Genomic DNA, 17,100 nt, shown 5'->3' with positions numbered 1-17,100 from the left:
CAATGACCAATCGATGCCCTCAGTCAGGGTATTTGAAGACAAAATAATTTTTTACCACAAAATGCAAGTTGATTGATTTTGAAAGACTCCTTATTTAGATGGTTTTCTCACAGTGACCACAGCATTTAACAGAACTGTAAGAGTGGTTAACATGAGGATCAACAGAGCGCTTTGCTTTAAAAACATCACATCAGCTTTGCGGCCTCCTCTCTGTCTGAGCTTCCTCTGGACGACTTTGACCGAGGCCCGTAGACACATTACACCCAGAACACACTGGCACCATCTCAAGTCTGTCATTGGTCTGCCTTTGGCTTGGTCTGTGGTCTTGAGCCAAGAATAATGTTGTTGACCTGCTGGAGGGACTGAAGTGGTGCGAATCATGTCTGTACAAACAGTTTTGGCTGTGGTGTCCCTCTGAGTCTTTGTCATCATTAGGAGAGGGGGAAAAAATCCACCCTTGGATACTCTTCCACTGTTAGCAATCAACTTTATTTAACCTGCCCTGTCTACTTGAGCTCAAGTTGGTGACTTAGATTTCCCAGAATAACTTTTGACAGCTCCTGCAGGAGAAGGTGGGAATTTGCATTGTTGTGGGTTGTTTGTGTGGGTGGAAAGAGTGAGAGTGCAGGAAAGCATGTTTTTGTTACTGGAAGCACAACTGCTTTGTATTCAGATCTATTTGCGGTTACTTTAGGGGGAAAGATGTCACCTTCTCTTACAGATCTGTTTCTGATTGTTTGATGTTTTGTGTGTTGCTCTGCAGTAAGGGAGTGTCTGATTTTGTGAGGACAGTGTGTCAGATGTAACCACTAATATCTTACTCTTAAAAACTCAAAATGATGGAATTATCTTATTCATCTTGACAGTGACAAACTGTTTCAGTGACCTAATGACAGCAGGCTCTCTCTAGTGATTTGAAGCTCCATCCCCTCCAGAGGTCAGTTAAGACATATCACCCCCTCTGTTGTGCTTTATTGCCGTTGATATGGAGCGAGCCAAGTTTAGAAAGAATACAAACTATCGGCTGTAAAAATGTCTTCTTTAACTATGCATCATTTTTACACAGACCAGGTGGACGAATGAGCGGTGCTTGAGCATAAATCTGCTCCCAGTATTTTAGTTTTTCCACATCCTGCTTCCTGCTGGCCCGACACAACATGTTGAATGTCAAGCAAACACTGAAAAGGTCCAATATCTGACTCGTCTGACCCGAGTTCCTCGACACGTCTGCGAGCAGGTTGTTGTTACGAGTGCTGGCTTTCCATTGGCTGTCCATTCAGGAAGTTCTCAGGGACGTTGACTGATGGAAGTCTGTCCTCGTCTGACCTGCAGTTCCTGAACCAGACAGGTTATCCAGTTCATAGACAGATGGAGTGGTGAACAGAATACCAGCTCCTCTGGGAATATCGAATGCACCAGGCATCACATTTTAAAACTGACATTTCTGGATGGGAATTGAACTCGTCACCGTTCCTCAGTTTGACCTTGTTGGCTCTTTCTTTGTCCAAAAAGCAGAGGTGAATGTGTTTTTTCCACAGCGTCTGCCCATTTTAATGATTTGTTCAACCCGGTGAGTCATAAATGAAGGGCGAGTTCATTGCTGTGGTCCAGTTCATTGAGCCCGGCTCTGCCATTATGAAGGAGCCAAAGTGTCCTGATTCCCAAAAGCATCTTGATGATATAATGATCTTTGCCCATAAACTTACAATGGGACTGAGATCATCTAAACCTTAAGATGCTTCTGGGAACTTTTACTCGGACTTTCTTTCTAGTGAATGGTCGCTCTGAGTTATTTCCCAATATGGCTGCAGCTTGTGCAAAGGCTGACCCGACATGCCTTGTACATTACAGTTGTATGTTACCATATGGTGCGGTTCTAGTTGCTGTCAAAGCCGATTCTTGTTTGCCACTTTAACCTGCAGGATCTAACTTGTGAAGCTTTAGCTTGGTGTTTCTGAAGAAGAGAACCTCTGCCAAGCAGGTCATGTTTTTGGCTCAGTTTGTTCGTTTGCTGGATTATGAATAAAAATACTGGCCCAATATTTTATGAAACATTTTGGAAGGAATGGTGTAGCATGGGCCAAAGAAGTCTGATAACCAAATATTTTTTCCAGTTGTGATGCAAGATAAGGCATTTGTGCTCCATTCATGTAATATTGGAATAATCATAAAATATGGTATTCCGACGAAGAAAATTCATATGAACGTCACCTAAAATGGTAACAACACCCCGTAAAGTTGAAAGTTCTCTTGAAAATTTCATGGCAAACCTGCTCTGTTTCCTTTGCGTTTTGTTGTCATGAAAATACGGTGAAACAGCAAACAACTTGTTGTTTCAAAAAGCCAAACACATCTTCTTTGTAGCATCCAAGTTGTTTCCATATTACGACTTAAAGCTTCCCAAGTGAGGGAAATATCCAGGGCACTATCAAAGGATCATGTGAATGCAGCATTGACCTTGGCAGGGTCTACATTGTTGGATTGTCATTCTAGTTTCTTCTCTGTTGCATTGCAGCAACACTACTAGCCAATTATGGGCCACCCTGAAACAAAGTTATGTTTTTGAAATTTGAGGCAAATTCAGCGATTAGTTAAAACCTTGCAGTCTCTAATATGTGCATTAGGATTAGCCTGGAAGCCTACAACGTAGCCTATTAGCTTGGCATTAGCATCTCTTGGCATGTCTGTATGTTGGTTGGTGAAGGGTGGGGTCAGAGAGGGGTGTTTTCCCATTCCGCAGACGCAGGGCTCGGGCAGCTCTAAGTGATTCACTGAGGAATTTGTTTACTTGTGGCGTAGCTACAAATAACTGCAGGGTTTATATAGGGCGAAAAACGACTTCCCCTCCAGGCAGCTATACAACATAAACAGAGCTGCGAGGGGAAATACTGGAGCGTCTTATTAAAGCACAACCACTACACATGTTCCACACGGCCACATGGATCCCATTACTCACTGAAGAGCTTTTTTTTTCTTTTCCATCAGGCCTGCTGGCCTCAGCTCCTTCATCCCCACTCTGGCAATTTGTCTGACTCTGACTTGAATAGATCCTAAAACCATGTTATTAATCTGTCTCGGACTGACGCTGTTAGAAACTATGTCAGAGGAAAAGCTCGCTCCACGCTGTCCAGGCTTACACTGTTTCAAGACAATGTTTGGCACGAGGCCAAATTCCGTGTTCTTGACCCACAAACAAATTATCCACACTGAAAGTCTGCTCAGATCTTGACCTCAAAGGTCTGTCTCTATCCTGTGTGTAAGCCTCTTCCCATATTTTTTTGTTTTCATCTTACAACAACTTCTCCTCTTTCCTCTTCAGGCATTTGGGAACGCGAAGACTGCCCACAATAACAACTCCAGTCGCTTTGGCAAGTTCATTCAGGTGAACTACCAGGAGAGCGGCACTGTGAGAGGGTGAGGAACCAGAGACCAATGTTTTTCATTTTCCTAAAATAAAATAATGTTTTAAAATTTAGCAATTGTATTTTATTATCTTCTTTTTTTCTCCAGAGCTTATGTGGAGAAGTACCTGCTGGAGAAGTCGAGGCTGGTCTATCAGGAGCACAATGAGCGGTGAGCATTTCTCAGAAAAGCAGATTGTAATCATAACCTTTGAAATGCAGAACTAAAATAAGCGGGAAGTGACACTTAGAGACCACTTCACCTCTGAACAATAAAATTATAAAAGTACTTTTGGGAAGTACATTTTAAAACAAATATATAGAGGTGGATTAATTACAAACAAATGTTGAACTCAAGATTTCTGATGTACAACTCCCTCAAAAACTTCACAACTTCTTTATTAATCAAACATATTCTAAGTGCTGCCTCTGTGAAATACATTTTCTTTAAAAATACAAACAAAAATTCTCAAAATTGTTCCTAAGTGAAAAGTACAAGTACACAAGTATGAGCACCAAAATTTACTTGAAGTAACAAAGAAAAAAGTAGTCGTTATGGAGAATGGCCCATTTTAAAATAATATTTACTAATATCTTGATTATTATAATTGATGTATGACTGTGTCAATATATTACAGCTGGTAAAAGTGGAGCTAATTCTCAATACTTCATGTACTTCTCCGTAACTTATTGGCAAGTTCACAATTTTTATTTTATTTTTTTTCTGAAAATACAAGGTATCTTATAACTAAAGTACAGTAATATGAAAATACTCAAGTAAAGTCCAAGTACACATAGATCGTCTGTATGTACATTACTTGAGTTAATGTACTTGGTTACATTCCAACACTGTTTTATATGACAACATGGACGTTGTTTGTCTTGGATGCACGTCGCTTTGGATCAAAGCATCTGCTAAATGAACTTTTAACATGTTTAAGGTCCCAAACAATAATGGCAATTTGTCAACAATCTAGTTTGTGTCAAACTTTTCCAAGTATGTTGAAGCAATTACGTGACATTTGAACTGCAGTTTTTGTTTCAAACTAAAAAAAGAACAATCATACAGCAAGTCTGATATAAATGGAGTTTGAATTTTGGCAACAAAAAAGGGTGAATTTAACTCAGAAAGCCTGTTGTTTGAGTGTGCCAAAGTGTGATTCATGAAGTGAATTGATCTCTAAGTGGAGCTGACACTAATGTGTTGGTCTGGCTGACGGTGTGGCGAGGGTTAACCTCACCATGGGGGGCTCACAGTGGGCCCCCTGCGTTAGCTGCCTCTTATTGAGATGGATTGCTGACTCCAGGACCATAAAAGCGTGTGTGTGCGTGTGCGTTTGTGTGTGTGTAGGGTCTGGTCACACAACTGCTCCACATGTTTGACCTTTAACCTTCACGCTGCAGCTAGATGCTGTCAGAGGAAAAAGTGCACACTCGTACACAAACAAAGTGCGATACTGGTGCTGTCATGATTTCTTTTTCTAGGGTTTGTTTTAGCCACATTAGCTTTGTGGCTGTTGGGAATTCAGTACCAGTCCGTCAGTCCAACACACAACATTTCATTTAGTGCCACCAACAGGTCAAAATTTCTTACACAGTGAGGGGACACATCTGGGGGAGACATTAGCTTGTTAGCTGTGCTGAATGTTTGACAACATCCTTACCTTTACATGGTAATGTTTAGCATGGTACCAAGCTGTTAATACATATTAACATCCTGATGTTGCTAACTAAAATTTTATTACTGGATGGATGGATGGATGGATGGATAGATGGATAGATGGATAGATGGATAGATAGATAGATAGATTATATGCTATGTCATAATATCTCCAGTGATGCATGCTAAATGTTAGCATGGTACCAAGCTGCTAAGTTAACGTTAACTACTAGTGCTAGATGTAAAGACTACAAAGTTAACTGTGTGATAACTTCCTTAACATTACGTGCTAAACATTAGCAATGTACCAAGCTGCTTACACATACTAACTTCTTGCTGTTGCTAACTAACATTTTGGTAGCTTGGTGGCTAACTTTACTACTATAACTGTTGTAGCATGTTTGCTAACTGTGAGCTTGTTCACATCATTAGTAAGCCAACATGCTAACTGAAGGCGTGCTAATGTGACCATTCACAAGATAAACAGATTTTATTTAGCTTTAGGTAACAACATTGTTATTAGTCAGGTGTAATAAGAACCTTAGAGCCGCAACATTGTTTTTATATTTAAAGCTTTGTTTTGTGTTATGTATATATTTTCTACTTATAATGCCAATTTCTTCCTGCTTATATAACCATGAACTAATTAAAGCAAATATTTTTTAAATGTTCTCACACAAAAACACTAATCATTAAGCTTTTATTTGTTATTATTTAAGTGTAATAAACCATAAGTGGAAATTTGTGTTGATGTATTATTTTTTGTTTTCTATTATAGAAACTACCATGTGTTTTACTACCTGCTGGCAGGAGCGAGTGAAGACGAGAGGAAAGCCTTTCACCTCAAGAAGCCTGAAGAATACCATTACCTCAGTCAGGTGGGACACCAATAACTGTTTATTTACAAATTCAAGAAATAATCTTGCCTTGTTGTTGTCAATTTCTGTTTGTATTTTCATGTCTTTACGAGTTTGCATTATGTTATGTGTTTGCTTTTTGTTAATATATTTGTACAGTTGTGTGTTTTGGTGTCTTCTACCAGTTGTTAGACCTGAGCAAAGCAGGAACAGTTTGCTCTGTGTTTCTGCTAACAGGAAAGAGAGAAATCAGGGCACAAAGGAAACACATTCCTCATTTGGTCGCTTTCAACACCTACTGTATAGTCCCTCTCTCTCTCTGTCACACACACATGCAAACAAAACCTGTCACTATCTAACCTTTTACTTGTTACAGAGATATGTTTTACTTTAAAGATCTGTGTGTGTTTTTGTTCATTTCATTGTGCATTAATTTGTGTTTTTTTGCATGTGTGTGGGATTTTTGCACACTTTGGGCCTCATTCACCTTTGACACTGACTCACACATCCTCATCCGTACACAAACGCAAGTCAAAAATAGTGTCTGTCCCTTGTCTCTGTTGCTTGACTTGCCCACAACAGAAACAGGTTTCACATAACCATAAAACAAAGCCACAATAAACACATACACACACATTACGTATGTATGGAATTTGGATGTTGTGTAAAACTTGTCGCGTCTCTTTTCTCCGAGCTTTGACAGTCACGCCATGACATCCAGGGACCTGCTCCCCTCCTCCTAAATCCTTCACGCCTACGCAGAAGAGCGCAGGGAATTCCTTCCATTCCTCCCGGCCACTGACGCGCACATGCAAACACACGAACACACATGCATACATAAATACATGCACACATTCTCGCACTCTTCTCTTACCCTGCCCTCCCCTTGTATCTCTCTTCTTTGCTCCCACTCTGTGTGTTCCCTGGAGTTTACATGTAGAAAACCACACTTTTGCAGCAGCTAGAGCTCTTGCATGGATTTCATAACCACACATTTAAGACGACGTGTTTACGAGCTACGTAAACATGTTGCAGTTTTAACTGTTTTCTTTTCCTATTTTCATTTTTCACACTTTGTTTCCTAACTATAACTCATTCTGAATTTTGCTTTGAGTGTTAGACCTGTGGTTTTGCATCTATTAATCAGCACGTTAACCACTAATGTAGATTTAACTGGCCAATGTCCAAAGAAAGCTGTACGTTTTTAGGTTAATTTCCTTGTTTTTTAGCATCCTTTGTATCTACAGTAGATTGAAGGAGTGGATGAAATGATTTTGCAGGGACTTAAAACTGTCTTTAGATGCTTGAATGTGAAATAAATCAATTACAGCAAAAAAAAATGCATTTCAGTTTCCAAAGAAACAAAGCATTTAAGGACACCAGACTGAGTGTTACAGCTGCTAAAATGCTCTGCATTGACAAGACATGATGTGGAAAAAAATCCAGCAAGGAGAAGACGAGCTGAGAGGAATGATAATGTATGAAGGAATATGTGAAACTGTTAATTTATTGTTTTTCAACAGCAAATTCTGAAATCTCTGCTTACTTTTTAAACAGACCTGAAGAGAAATTTTAAGTAGTTTCTGGTATTCATCAAAATTTACTTTAAGGGGGATTTATAATGCTCTTTTTCAGATTCACACCCAATTTTGGGTTTCTACTATAACATGTTTACATGCTTCAATGACTAAAAAACTAATTATTGTCTGAAATGCTCTGTCTAGGTGTCTGTATCACTGATTGGCTTGCAATTAAAGTATATTCTAAATAACCATGTGAGAGAAAGGGGATCCATATCTAAAAAGCTTGTTAAATTATACGTTTTCTGATCTATGCAGCCCACAAGAAAATACTTATTTATACTTATTTTAGTTTGTGGGTTGTTAGGTATTCCAGATACCAAAATGTATGCGGTTGTATGCTGTGGTGGATTTCATATCTCAAGCAAAATTAACATCAAAGTTTATCCTTAAAAGTAGGAAAACAATCATAAAAACGTATGGCAGGCTTTAAAAATGGCCAGCTGTAATGTGAAGTAAAGCTGTTAATTTATTCTGAAACCTTAATGTTCTTGTTTGTTTCAAATCTGCAGCGTTTTTTCCTTATTCTCATCCCGCTGTAATAACTTTATCTATTCAATCATGACTCGTGTAAATGTTTGTGTGCGTACATGTCTCTCATCAGTGTCTGTTTGCTTGTGAATGTCTGACTGTAAGACTCGTCTGTCTTTTTGTAATGAACAGTCGCTTGTGTCTTAACAGCCCGTCCGTCCATTGCTGTTAGCTGCACATAAATCTGTTAAAGTTTGTGTCTTCATTTGAATGCTGTAACCTCGCCCTCCTGTGAACTCTGCCTTAACATTTCCAGATGACAAAGTCAACCCACCAACTGCACTGGGACAGTTACTGTGACAGTGAACCGGTCAGTATCTGTGTGTTTGTGTCTGTAGGTGTTGGAGAAACCTCAACATGTAGACTTTTTCGGTCACCTGAGCACTTTGCAGCTCCAGCCTCACTCTCCCTACACAGCTGCACCCTCCCCTCCCTCCCTCCCTCCCTCCCTCCCTCCCTCTCCGGCTCATGTTGTTGCTTTTTGGATATTTTGCTGGTGTGGTGTGGGTAGTGTTTATTCCAGCTTTGTTTATTTTCGCTCTTCCCTGGTTGTGGTGCTTCTCTGAGTTATGTTGGTATGTCTAGTCATATCCTGGCTACTGTAGCCGCCTGTGCTACTGTAACATGTGCGACTTTTTTGATCATTGACAGTGCAAGTGAGATTTTTCTAGGACTGATAGTGAAATTGTCCATGCTGTAGATAAGGTCCTCATTAAGTCACATAAGAAATTGGATTATATTGAATTAATCATATTTCGAGCATCAAGTCTTTGACATTTATCACTACAAAAATCAAATTAATAATGTACTTGGTGGCAAAAAATATCTGTTTTACAAGTCCTGACTCTCTAAAGACTTCCGGTGCTTTCACAACCTGGTGCATTTGCCTGGTTCATGCATTTTGTCTATTTCGCACTCGGATGCAGACCAAAATAATTGCACCGAGACCCTTGAGAGGACTTGGTTTTGGCCTTGCCTTGAAATCTGTGATGCAGCAGCGCATGCCAAACTGTAGCAGCTTGCATAGTCGTAGCAGCTATGCACCAAGGTATTTTCAAGACATTTCCTTGAAGTGCATTCTTCATTCTGCTGGTATGGTTTTGCCTGGCATAATGCCCAGATAATTATCACGGTTATAAGCGATTGCTTACTCTGCTGCGCTTTCTTGTTTAATTAGCACAGAAATATGCACAAGTCTAGACCACAGGACCTTCTTCCTGTATTTATTTTCTTGATCCTGTCCCAGAAACATCTGACCAGTAAACAGAGTGAATGTTCTCACTGGGTTTCTAGTGATGCTTTTGCTTCTTGCTTGGGAAAAACGGTCCAAGTTTAGAAACTCATTAACTGATTCAGATCACAAACTAACAGTAGAGTGTGAAAAAGCCCCTCGACTTGCTTTCTAAAGATTTGAGACTAGACCAGGTGGAAACCTCATGAGCTGAAAAAAAAAGAGGCCAGAAACTGCAGTTCCTCATGTTGTCACTTGAGGCTGTGTCCAAAAATGATTTATCAATTCCCGTAGGCCTCCATGTTAAAATGTCAAACTTTACAGCAGACATAAACATGTTTTAAAGCCTTGTACATAAAATAGTTTGTTTTCTATAGCTTATTTCCAGGTTCATGTCAACAGTACAGGGGTCACATTTTATATAACTCCCCTGTTTAAATTATATCAAGGCTTAACATTAGGCATAATTAGGTACATTGTCACTTTAAGTGGCAGGCAGGTAGTGTGACAGGTGGTGTGTTTCAGCAACCAGGCTTCATTCAGTTCTTCCCTGCTCCAAGTCTTAGCCCATTTTTGTGGATTTTTTGGACACATTGAACTTGATCTTACCTCTCCATAAACCTGACTTCATGGAGACTATGTACTCACTCAGATATGCCCTCTAAAGACTTGAAACTCGACTTGACCTTGGTCCAAAAAAGTACAGTATCTCTATTAGAACATGCTATATTGCAGCAGCAGGACATGTCTAAGTGTTTGATCAATGGGCAGTTTCAGTCACAGACGTGCCTCATTGTTCAGTAGCTGGTTAAAAGCTGAGCTGCAGTATATATTTACACTCATACCTCTGAGTTAGCACATGTTATTTGCTCACTGACACGCCCTCACCTTTCAAAAACTGGATCTGAATCAAATCACACTCTGAAGTAGAAACACGTTGATCGAATGATGTCAATGATCAAAAGAGTCTTTTGTGTTGAGTTTGGGTTTTTTTGGTTGGTGGTGTGCATTAATTGGATTCTGTTGATTAACACATGTATGTAACTGTGCACTTTGGTTCTTGAGCTACATTTGACTAATTAATTCCCCCCCTCATTTTCTGTCTCAGTAAGCTAGCTGCAATGTGCAAACTGAGAATAGTGCATAATGTTGTTTTTGTAAGCCCCGCCATTACTGAATAGAAAATACTAAAAATATGCAGTGATAAGCCTCTGCAGCAACGGGCTATATTTGGACATTTTTAAAATTTCAACACAGCAAGAAAAATAACTGTTATTACATGTTGTTAAAGGATATATGAATCTAAATGTCTGTATTAAATTGATAATTGAATTTGTTTTCCTTTTTTATTATTATTTTCAACATATGAAATCTTTTAACACATTTTTACTACATTGACAGTTTTTTTCATCATGCACAATACAATTATTAAAAACAGCAATGTACAGTCTAGTATACAATACATATAAACATTCTAGATAGCATAAAGTAATGAAAGTAGTGATTAAATGACTACATTTTTATATATATGCCTTTGCTATATTCTTATCAATTTAACTTTTCATCCACAAATAAAAATTATTAACTTTATGTCCAAATTTGAGCAGCTTTTTAGAATAAATGCAGATTTTGCTGCTGTATAAATGTAACTCCAGAGTCAATTGTGGGCCAGTGTGAGTTTCTGCCATGAGAGTGAGGGAGCAGAGAAGAAGGAGGCACGTTGGTGTAAGTGTGAGTCTCATGTTTGGAGTGTTTGTGTTTCTGAGGCCTCGGTATGTGATAATTATGGCAGCCATAGTGGAATGGGCCCATAAAGCAGAGAGCAGAGCTCACATTACGGTGGGTGTATATGTAGGGAGAGACTGTGTAGTTATGTAGTTACATCAAAGCATGTGGTCCTGGTCTGGGAAAAGCTCTTCCTCTTGTCATAAACAACTAATCCAGGTCCAGATTTATCCACCGCTTTACTCCTTCGCGTGTGCACTAAATAACCTGTATTTCATGTGCTGTGTAGAGTCTGCACACGTCTCTGTTACTGCATCAAAACAAACTGTGCCTCCTCTCTGCTGGTTTAGTGACGTCCATCACTCCAACACAGGAAAACCCATAAACTGCAGCTCTTTTACCAGCTCGCCAGTTTTCTGTTGAATTGGTTTTTAAAGGGGGGAAGCCAGGCCAGATTTTCCACTACATGAGCAGAAGCTGCACACGCTGCTTTTCACTGCACATCTGACTGAAGTGTTTGACCCCCGAGCTCCTTAATGATAGCTTATTTAAGTATGAGTCATTCATTCTGTCTGCTTCAGGCCACGCTGCTGTTTTTTTGTTTCGCCTGCAAAGTAAACTGAAAAGTTATTTTTAAGCGTCTTTGTTGCACACTCTGTAAACATTAAAAACATTTGGGCACGTTGTATGTCAACAGAGTCCTTCACAGTGACTTGTCATTAGCTCTTTTTGGCTTCCAGGCTGCTGTGTCGTAATAGCTGCTAAAACCCTGATGACACTCGGTTGCTGCTTGTTTTTTATTTTTGCAGGACTGCTTCACAGTGGAAGGAGAAGACCTGAAGCATGACTTTGAGAGACTTCAGCTGGCCATGGAGATGGTGGGCTTCCTGCCTTCCACACGCAGACAGTGAGTGACACACACACGACTGAAATAAGTGTGTGAACCACCTCATCCTCCTCACTCAAACATAAAAAAATTACAAGGATCTTCTCATTATGCTGGTTAAGCACATTACAAATTGCTACCTGTTGCACTACCCTCACTTTAAAGTCTCTTTCGGTAAATACAGTCATGGAAAAAATTATTAGACCACCCTTGTTTTCTTCAATTTCTTGTTCATTTTAATGCCTGGTAGAACTAAAGGTACATTTGTTTGGACAAATATAATGATAACAAAAATAGCTTATAAGAGTTTAATTTAAGAGCTGATATCGAGACATTTTCCATGGTTTTCTTGATAATGGTTTTGGTTATTATTAAATGTACCAGGCATTTAAATTAACATGAAAATGAAGAAAACAAAGCTGGTCTAATAATTTTTTCCGTGACTGTATGTATATAAGTATAGTTACTGTACATATTAATAGGGAGGGGTTATCCATGCTTTAACCTTATCAGCTGGGAAAAAAATGGCCTGCTCTCAGAGAAGGGCTATATTTTGTGACAGGAAAAACTTGGACAATATGTCCAAATTTAACTGGATCAAATGGAAAAGACAAAAACAAATGTATTTAATAAGGACCAACAGTATAATTAGGTGCCTCTCCATCCAAAGAAATAAGTGTACATTTATATATAAATGGGGATACAAATTACCTTTACATTGTGAAACTCTGTGTTGAAAATAGACAGATAAATTTGCAAACTTTAAGAAAATCAGAAACAGGTTTATCGTCAAGAAGGTTTTCACATGCAAGGAGTTCGCCTTGGCCTTTGTTGCATAACAATAAATTTGGTCGAGAAACTAAGAGATAAAAGTAAACACTGTTAGCAATCAAGAAGCATGAATGAAATCAAATAAAACTGACTGATACAGTTCAGATAAAGTCGTTTCTACACTTGCAGATTTTGTTAACCTTTAAACTCCTTGTGATGCGAAATATTTTACATTCCAGTGATGTCAAATGTTAAATACAACTTGGGTTAAATTATCTTCTTATTTTTTCAGTACAAATTGCTCACAACATACGCCCGATAACTGACAATAACAATATGAAAAAAATTAAAGTTTTGTGCAGGAATGTGCAGAATATTGTCCAAAGAATGTGCCAAAGTCCACAGTATTGTGTGTAGGGAATATGTGCATGATAAGATTAACTTTACTGCAGTAGTCCCCAGTGACAGATTTGTTCTGCAGAGAAGAACGTCCAGTAAGAACACATCAGCCTCGTTGTCCACCACATTTATCATCATCATCATCATCATCATCATCATCATCATCATCATTGCCATTATGTGGATTTCAATTCCATCATTATTTAAATCAAATCTGGTCTAATAAACTCAAAGGACTCCGGATAAAGACGATGTTTTTCCAGTGCAGCATCTCTTTAACATTTCCTGAACTGTTGTTTAGGATCTTTAGCCTGCTGTCGGCCATCCTTCACCTGGGCAACATCCGCTACAAGAGGAAAACCTACAGAGACGACTCCATCGACATCTGTAACCCCGAGGTGCTGCCCGTTGTCTCAGAGCTGCTGGAGGTAATGATGCTGAATAACGCTGCTATAATGCTTTTGCTCTCTTTAGGTTTTTAGTTATCCACTATAAATGATGTCATGCACACAAAGATGCATTTCTATTGAAATGTTGAATAATTAAGTTCCCGGGCGGCTGTGGCTCAGTTGGTAGAGCGTTCGTCCAGTAAGTTGGTGGTTCGATCCCCTACCATGGCAGCCTACATGTCGAAGAATCCTTGAGTAAGATACTGAACCCCAAATTGCTCCCGATGCTGCGAATCGATGTCGATGTGTGAATTAATTCCCAATGGTGGCAGGTGGCACCAGTGTGCCCTGGTAGCCTCGGCCAGCAGTATGAATGTGTGTGTGAATGGGTGAATGAGCGCAGTCTGTCGTGTGAAGCGCTTTGGATAAAAGCACTATATAAGTGCACCCCATTTACCATTTACATAGAGTGCAACAAGACTTTTCTGCTTGTTTATTTGTAAACTGGTTATTCATCGGTTTGTTTCCAAGTCAGTTATTTTAATATTTTCTTCAACAGGCTACGTCTGTGACAGTTACACACGCAAGACGGTTGTTTCATAGCGGCAGTGTTTATAATGTGTTTTAAAGACATACTTTGTTTAATATTCTCCAGCTAGTAAAATTTGCTTTGAAGTAGTTATAGTAATAAATATGTCTGGGGCCCTAATGTGACAGTTTGGCATTATCACAGTAATGTGGTTTAAGTATCGCAATTCACTGACTAGACTCTCATAGTTTTCACCTTTTTTATTACAAGCTTGATCAGAACTGTCACGTCTCCCCTCTTAACTTGTGTGGACTTATGAGGACAGTTTTGTGCTACAACACTGTCAAAGATGAAAAGCAACTTGGATGGAAAGTGTCGGATGTCTTAAAACAAATCAAAGCTTTATTATGATTCAGGATTCTGTGGTCGTAGCACACACTGCTGCTATTTTTTTTAAAAGATGTTTGGAATTTTTGGTTTATCATCTTTTCAAGGAGATTAAACTACTTTCCCTCTCTCTGTCATGATCATCAGGTCAAAGAAGAGATGCTGTTTGAAGCTCTGACAACACGGAAGACAGTAACTGTCGGAGAGAAGCTGATCGTTCCTTACAAACTTTCCGAGGTGAGACATTTCTCCTTATAGTAGTTGTGCCATCATTTAATATCTAGTGTGCCAAACTAAGACAGTTTTTCTAAGTGATTCCTGCAATATCCACTGTTGTCCCACAATGCACTGCACAGAGGAAATGAAGGAGAACAACACTTAATAAACTAATCGTATAACCGCTCCAATAATAAAATAACAACACACTTTTGGAAAGACATTTTGCTCTCTGTGAAGTTAGATTTTCAGCTGCATTTTGTTTATTTTTTGTTTATTTAAAAGGATCCCCATTAGCTGATGCCAAGACGACAGCTAGTTTTCCTGGGGTCCAGATAATAATATTTGATAGAGCACAACAGATTACAATCTCAAGTCAATATAAAAATATATAAAATGAAAGAAAAAAAGAAAAGAAAAAGAAAGCATTGTACAGTCATGTATCACATAGCCCAACCACACTCAAATAAAATGATGATATAATTAAGGTGTTGATACAAATACATTCTTAATCTTCTTTTAAAACCAGCCATGAACCTCACCTGGAAGACTGTTCCAAAAACGCATTGACCTATAAAATACTGACAACTTCAAAGAGACAGTCTCAGGTAGTGGTAGAGAAATCAGTCCACTATTCACCCCTCGAGTGTTATAAGAACGAGTATTTGAGCAGTAAATTATATTGTTATAAAAATGTTTAGGGGTCTGTGTATTAATTATTCTATGCAAATATATTAGTATATTAGCAGATTCTCTATCCTCGACTCTTAACCAGGTGAGACGTTCATGCATTTCTACCACAATAGTTCTTGGAGAACAACCAAGAACCAGAGCCACTTGTAGTTTGTTTAAAAGACTTTTGGATGCAGCAGACCATACAACTGAATAGTAATCAAGATGACATAAAACCAATGAACAAACTACTTGATTAACGCATTTGCAAATTACAGTCTTGACATCCAATTATGTAAATATCATATCACTTCCTGTCTGTACCAAACAGCTAAACATGTTAATTTCTTACATAATGTCTTAAAAAAACCCCAGTAAACTATAAAGATTTTTATGTTGCACATGCGGAATAGAAAATTAGAGTCAGACGTAAAGATGCATGAGTTTCTTCTGAGTTTTGTAAGTTTAAGTAAAGTATAAAGACACTCTGAAGGCACCTTGCCAACTCAATAACCTCGCTGCAGCCTCGTCTCTTCAGTCCGACCCGGCCGTGTTCACAGGACAGCGTGCACCAGCACCGGATCTCCTCCTGCTCTCTCTCTCTTTCTGCAGCTCCTTTCCTTCAGTCTGCGGCCACACATGAACACACACATGTACACTCCCAAACACACATGCACAGAGTCCTTCAGTGTGTTTAGAGAGACAGGAAGGCATTTCAAGTCCCTCTACAGTTTTCATTGAAAACAAACAGACGTCACGGTCTGCAGATGAGAGCCATCTGAGAGAGGAGTGGGAACAACACGGATACAGTTCAGATGAAGTCGTTTCTACACTTGCAGATTTTGTTAACCTTTAAACTCCTCGTGATGCGAAATATTTTACATTCCAGTGATGTCAAATGTTAAATACAACTTGGGTTAAATGATCTTCTTATTTTACAGTACAAATTGCTCACAACATACGCCCGGGGAATCTTTCGCAGCAGTGTTTCACCACAGTCTCTCCCAAAATACGGTGCTGTGTTACACATACAACCTCATAATGGCCTGCTGGATATTTAGGAGCCATTTCGTATGAACAAACAGTGATTGTTTTGGGAGCTCTCTGGGTGGTCTCTTTGTAAATATTGCAGTCACAACAATCTCATTGCCTGTTAACTGAAATCATACACTTAAAAAACCTCAAAGAAATCTGAGCATTTCTGTAATGAGTTTTCCCCGTTCAGTTTAGAGTTATGAGGCCGTCTCACTCTGAATGTTTTAAGTCCGACTTCCTCTAAATAATGAAAAGCTTATGTGTCATTAGACCGCAGTATGTACGGGGTTCACAATAATATCTATCCTGACTCGTGGAAGGCATATTTGGTCTGTCGGTGCTAAAAATATCCTTGTTAATTATTTAGAAACAAAGGAATTTTAACTCTGAGTGGCCACTTCATGGTTTGTTTTGTTTCTGAAGGCCATGGCTCACCTTTTCTGCAGCAGGGTCAAATCTTTCCAGCGGATGCGGGAATTAGAAAGTTTTTCTCGATAATTTGACAAGGAAATAATCTCCCTGCTTATAAAAGGAACATACAACATGAATCTATTCTTTCTATATTTTCTTTTATATATATTCCAAATATTTGTCATCTGAATATCATGTTGTTTTTCCCAGCAGCAGAGCATTCACTATATACAGTCTATGTTTAGCCGATTAAAGCTAATATTTCCATTAGACCATGGCAGAAATTTTAACATTATGCAGCCTCGTCCATTAGGGTCGGGCACATCCTGCTGTCTGTGCCACACTTATGATCGGTTTGGCAGATTTCATGATTTAACATGATGTTGTAATGACATTAATAACGGCTCAAGGACGTCCTGC

At 39.0% G+C, this 17,100-nt stretch overlaps 1 protein-coding gene across 1 annotated transcript in view; it reads left to right on the top strand.

The window, feature by feature from the left end:
* The window catches only part of myo9aa (myosin IXAa), a 151,860-nt gene that overhangs the window by 74,169 nt on the left and 60,591 nt on the right, over positions 1-17,100 (top strand). Inside the window, exons 3-9 of the mRNA XM_059347879.1 lie at positions 3,320-3,414; positions 3,511-3,573; positions 5,840-5,939; positions 8,286-8,339; positions 11,795-11,892; positions 13,343-13,469; positions 14,494-14,583. Coding sequence (XP_059203862.1) covers positions 3,320-3,414; positions 3,511-3,573; positions 5,840-5,939; positions 8,286-8,339; positions 11,795-11,892; positions 13,343-13,469; positions 14,494-14,583 — 627 coding nt within the window. The remainder of the gene's footprint in view (positions 1-3,319; positions 3,415-3,510; positions 3,574-5,839; positions 5,940-8,285; positions 8,340-11,794; positions 11,893-13,342; positions 13,470-14,493; positions 14,584-17,100) is intronic.

Source organism: Centropristis striata, chromosome 2 (assembly GCF_030273125.1).
Source record: "Centropristis striata isolate RG_2023a ecotype Rhode Island chromosome 2, C.striata_1.0, whole genome shotgun sequence".
In the NCBI taxonomy this organism is placed as follows: domain Eukaryota; kingdom Metazoa; phylum Chordata; class Actinopteri; order Perciformes; family Serranidae; genus Centropristis; species Centropristis striata.
This window is presented reverse-complemented; position numbering and strand designations above follow the sequence as displayed.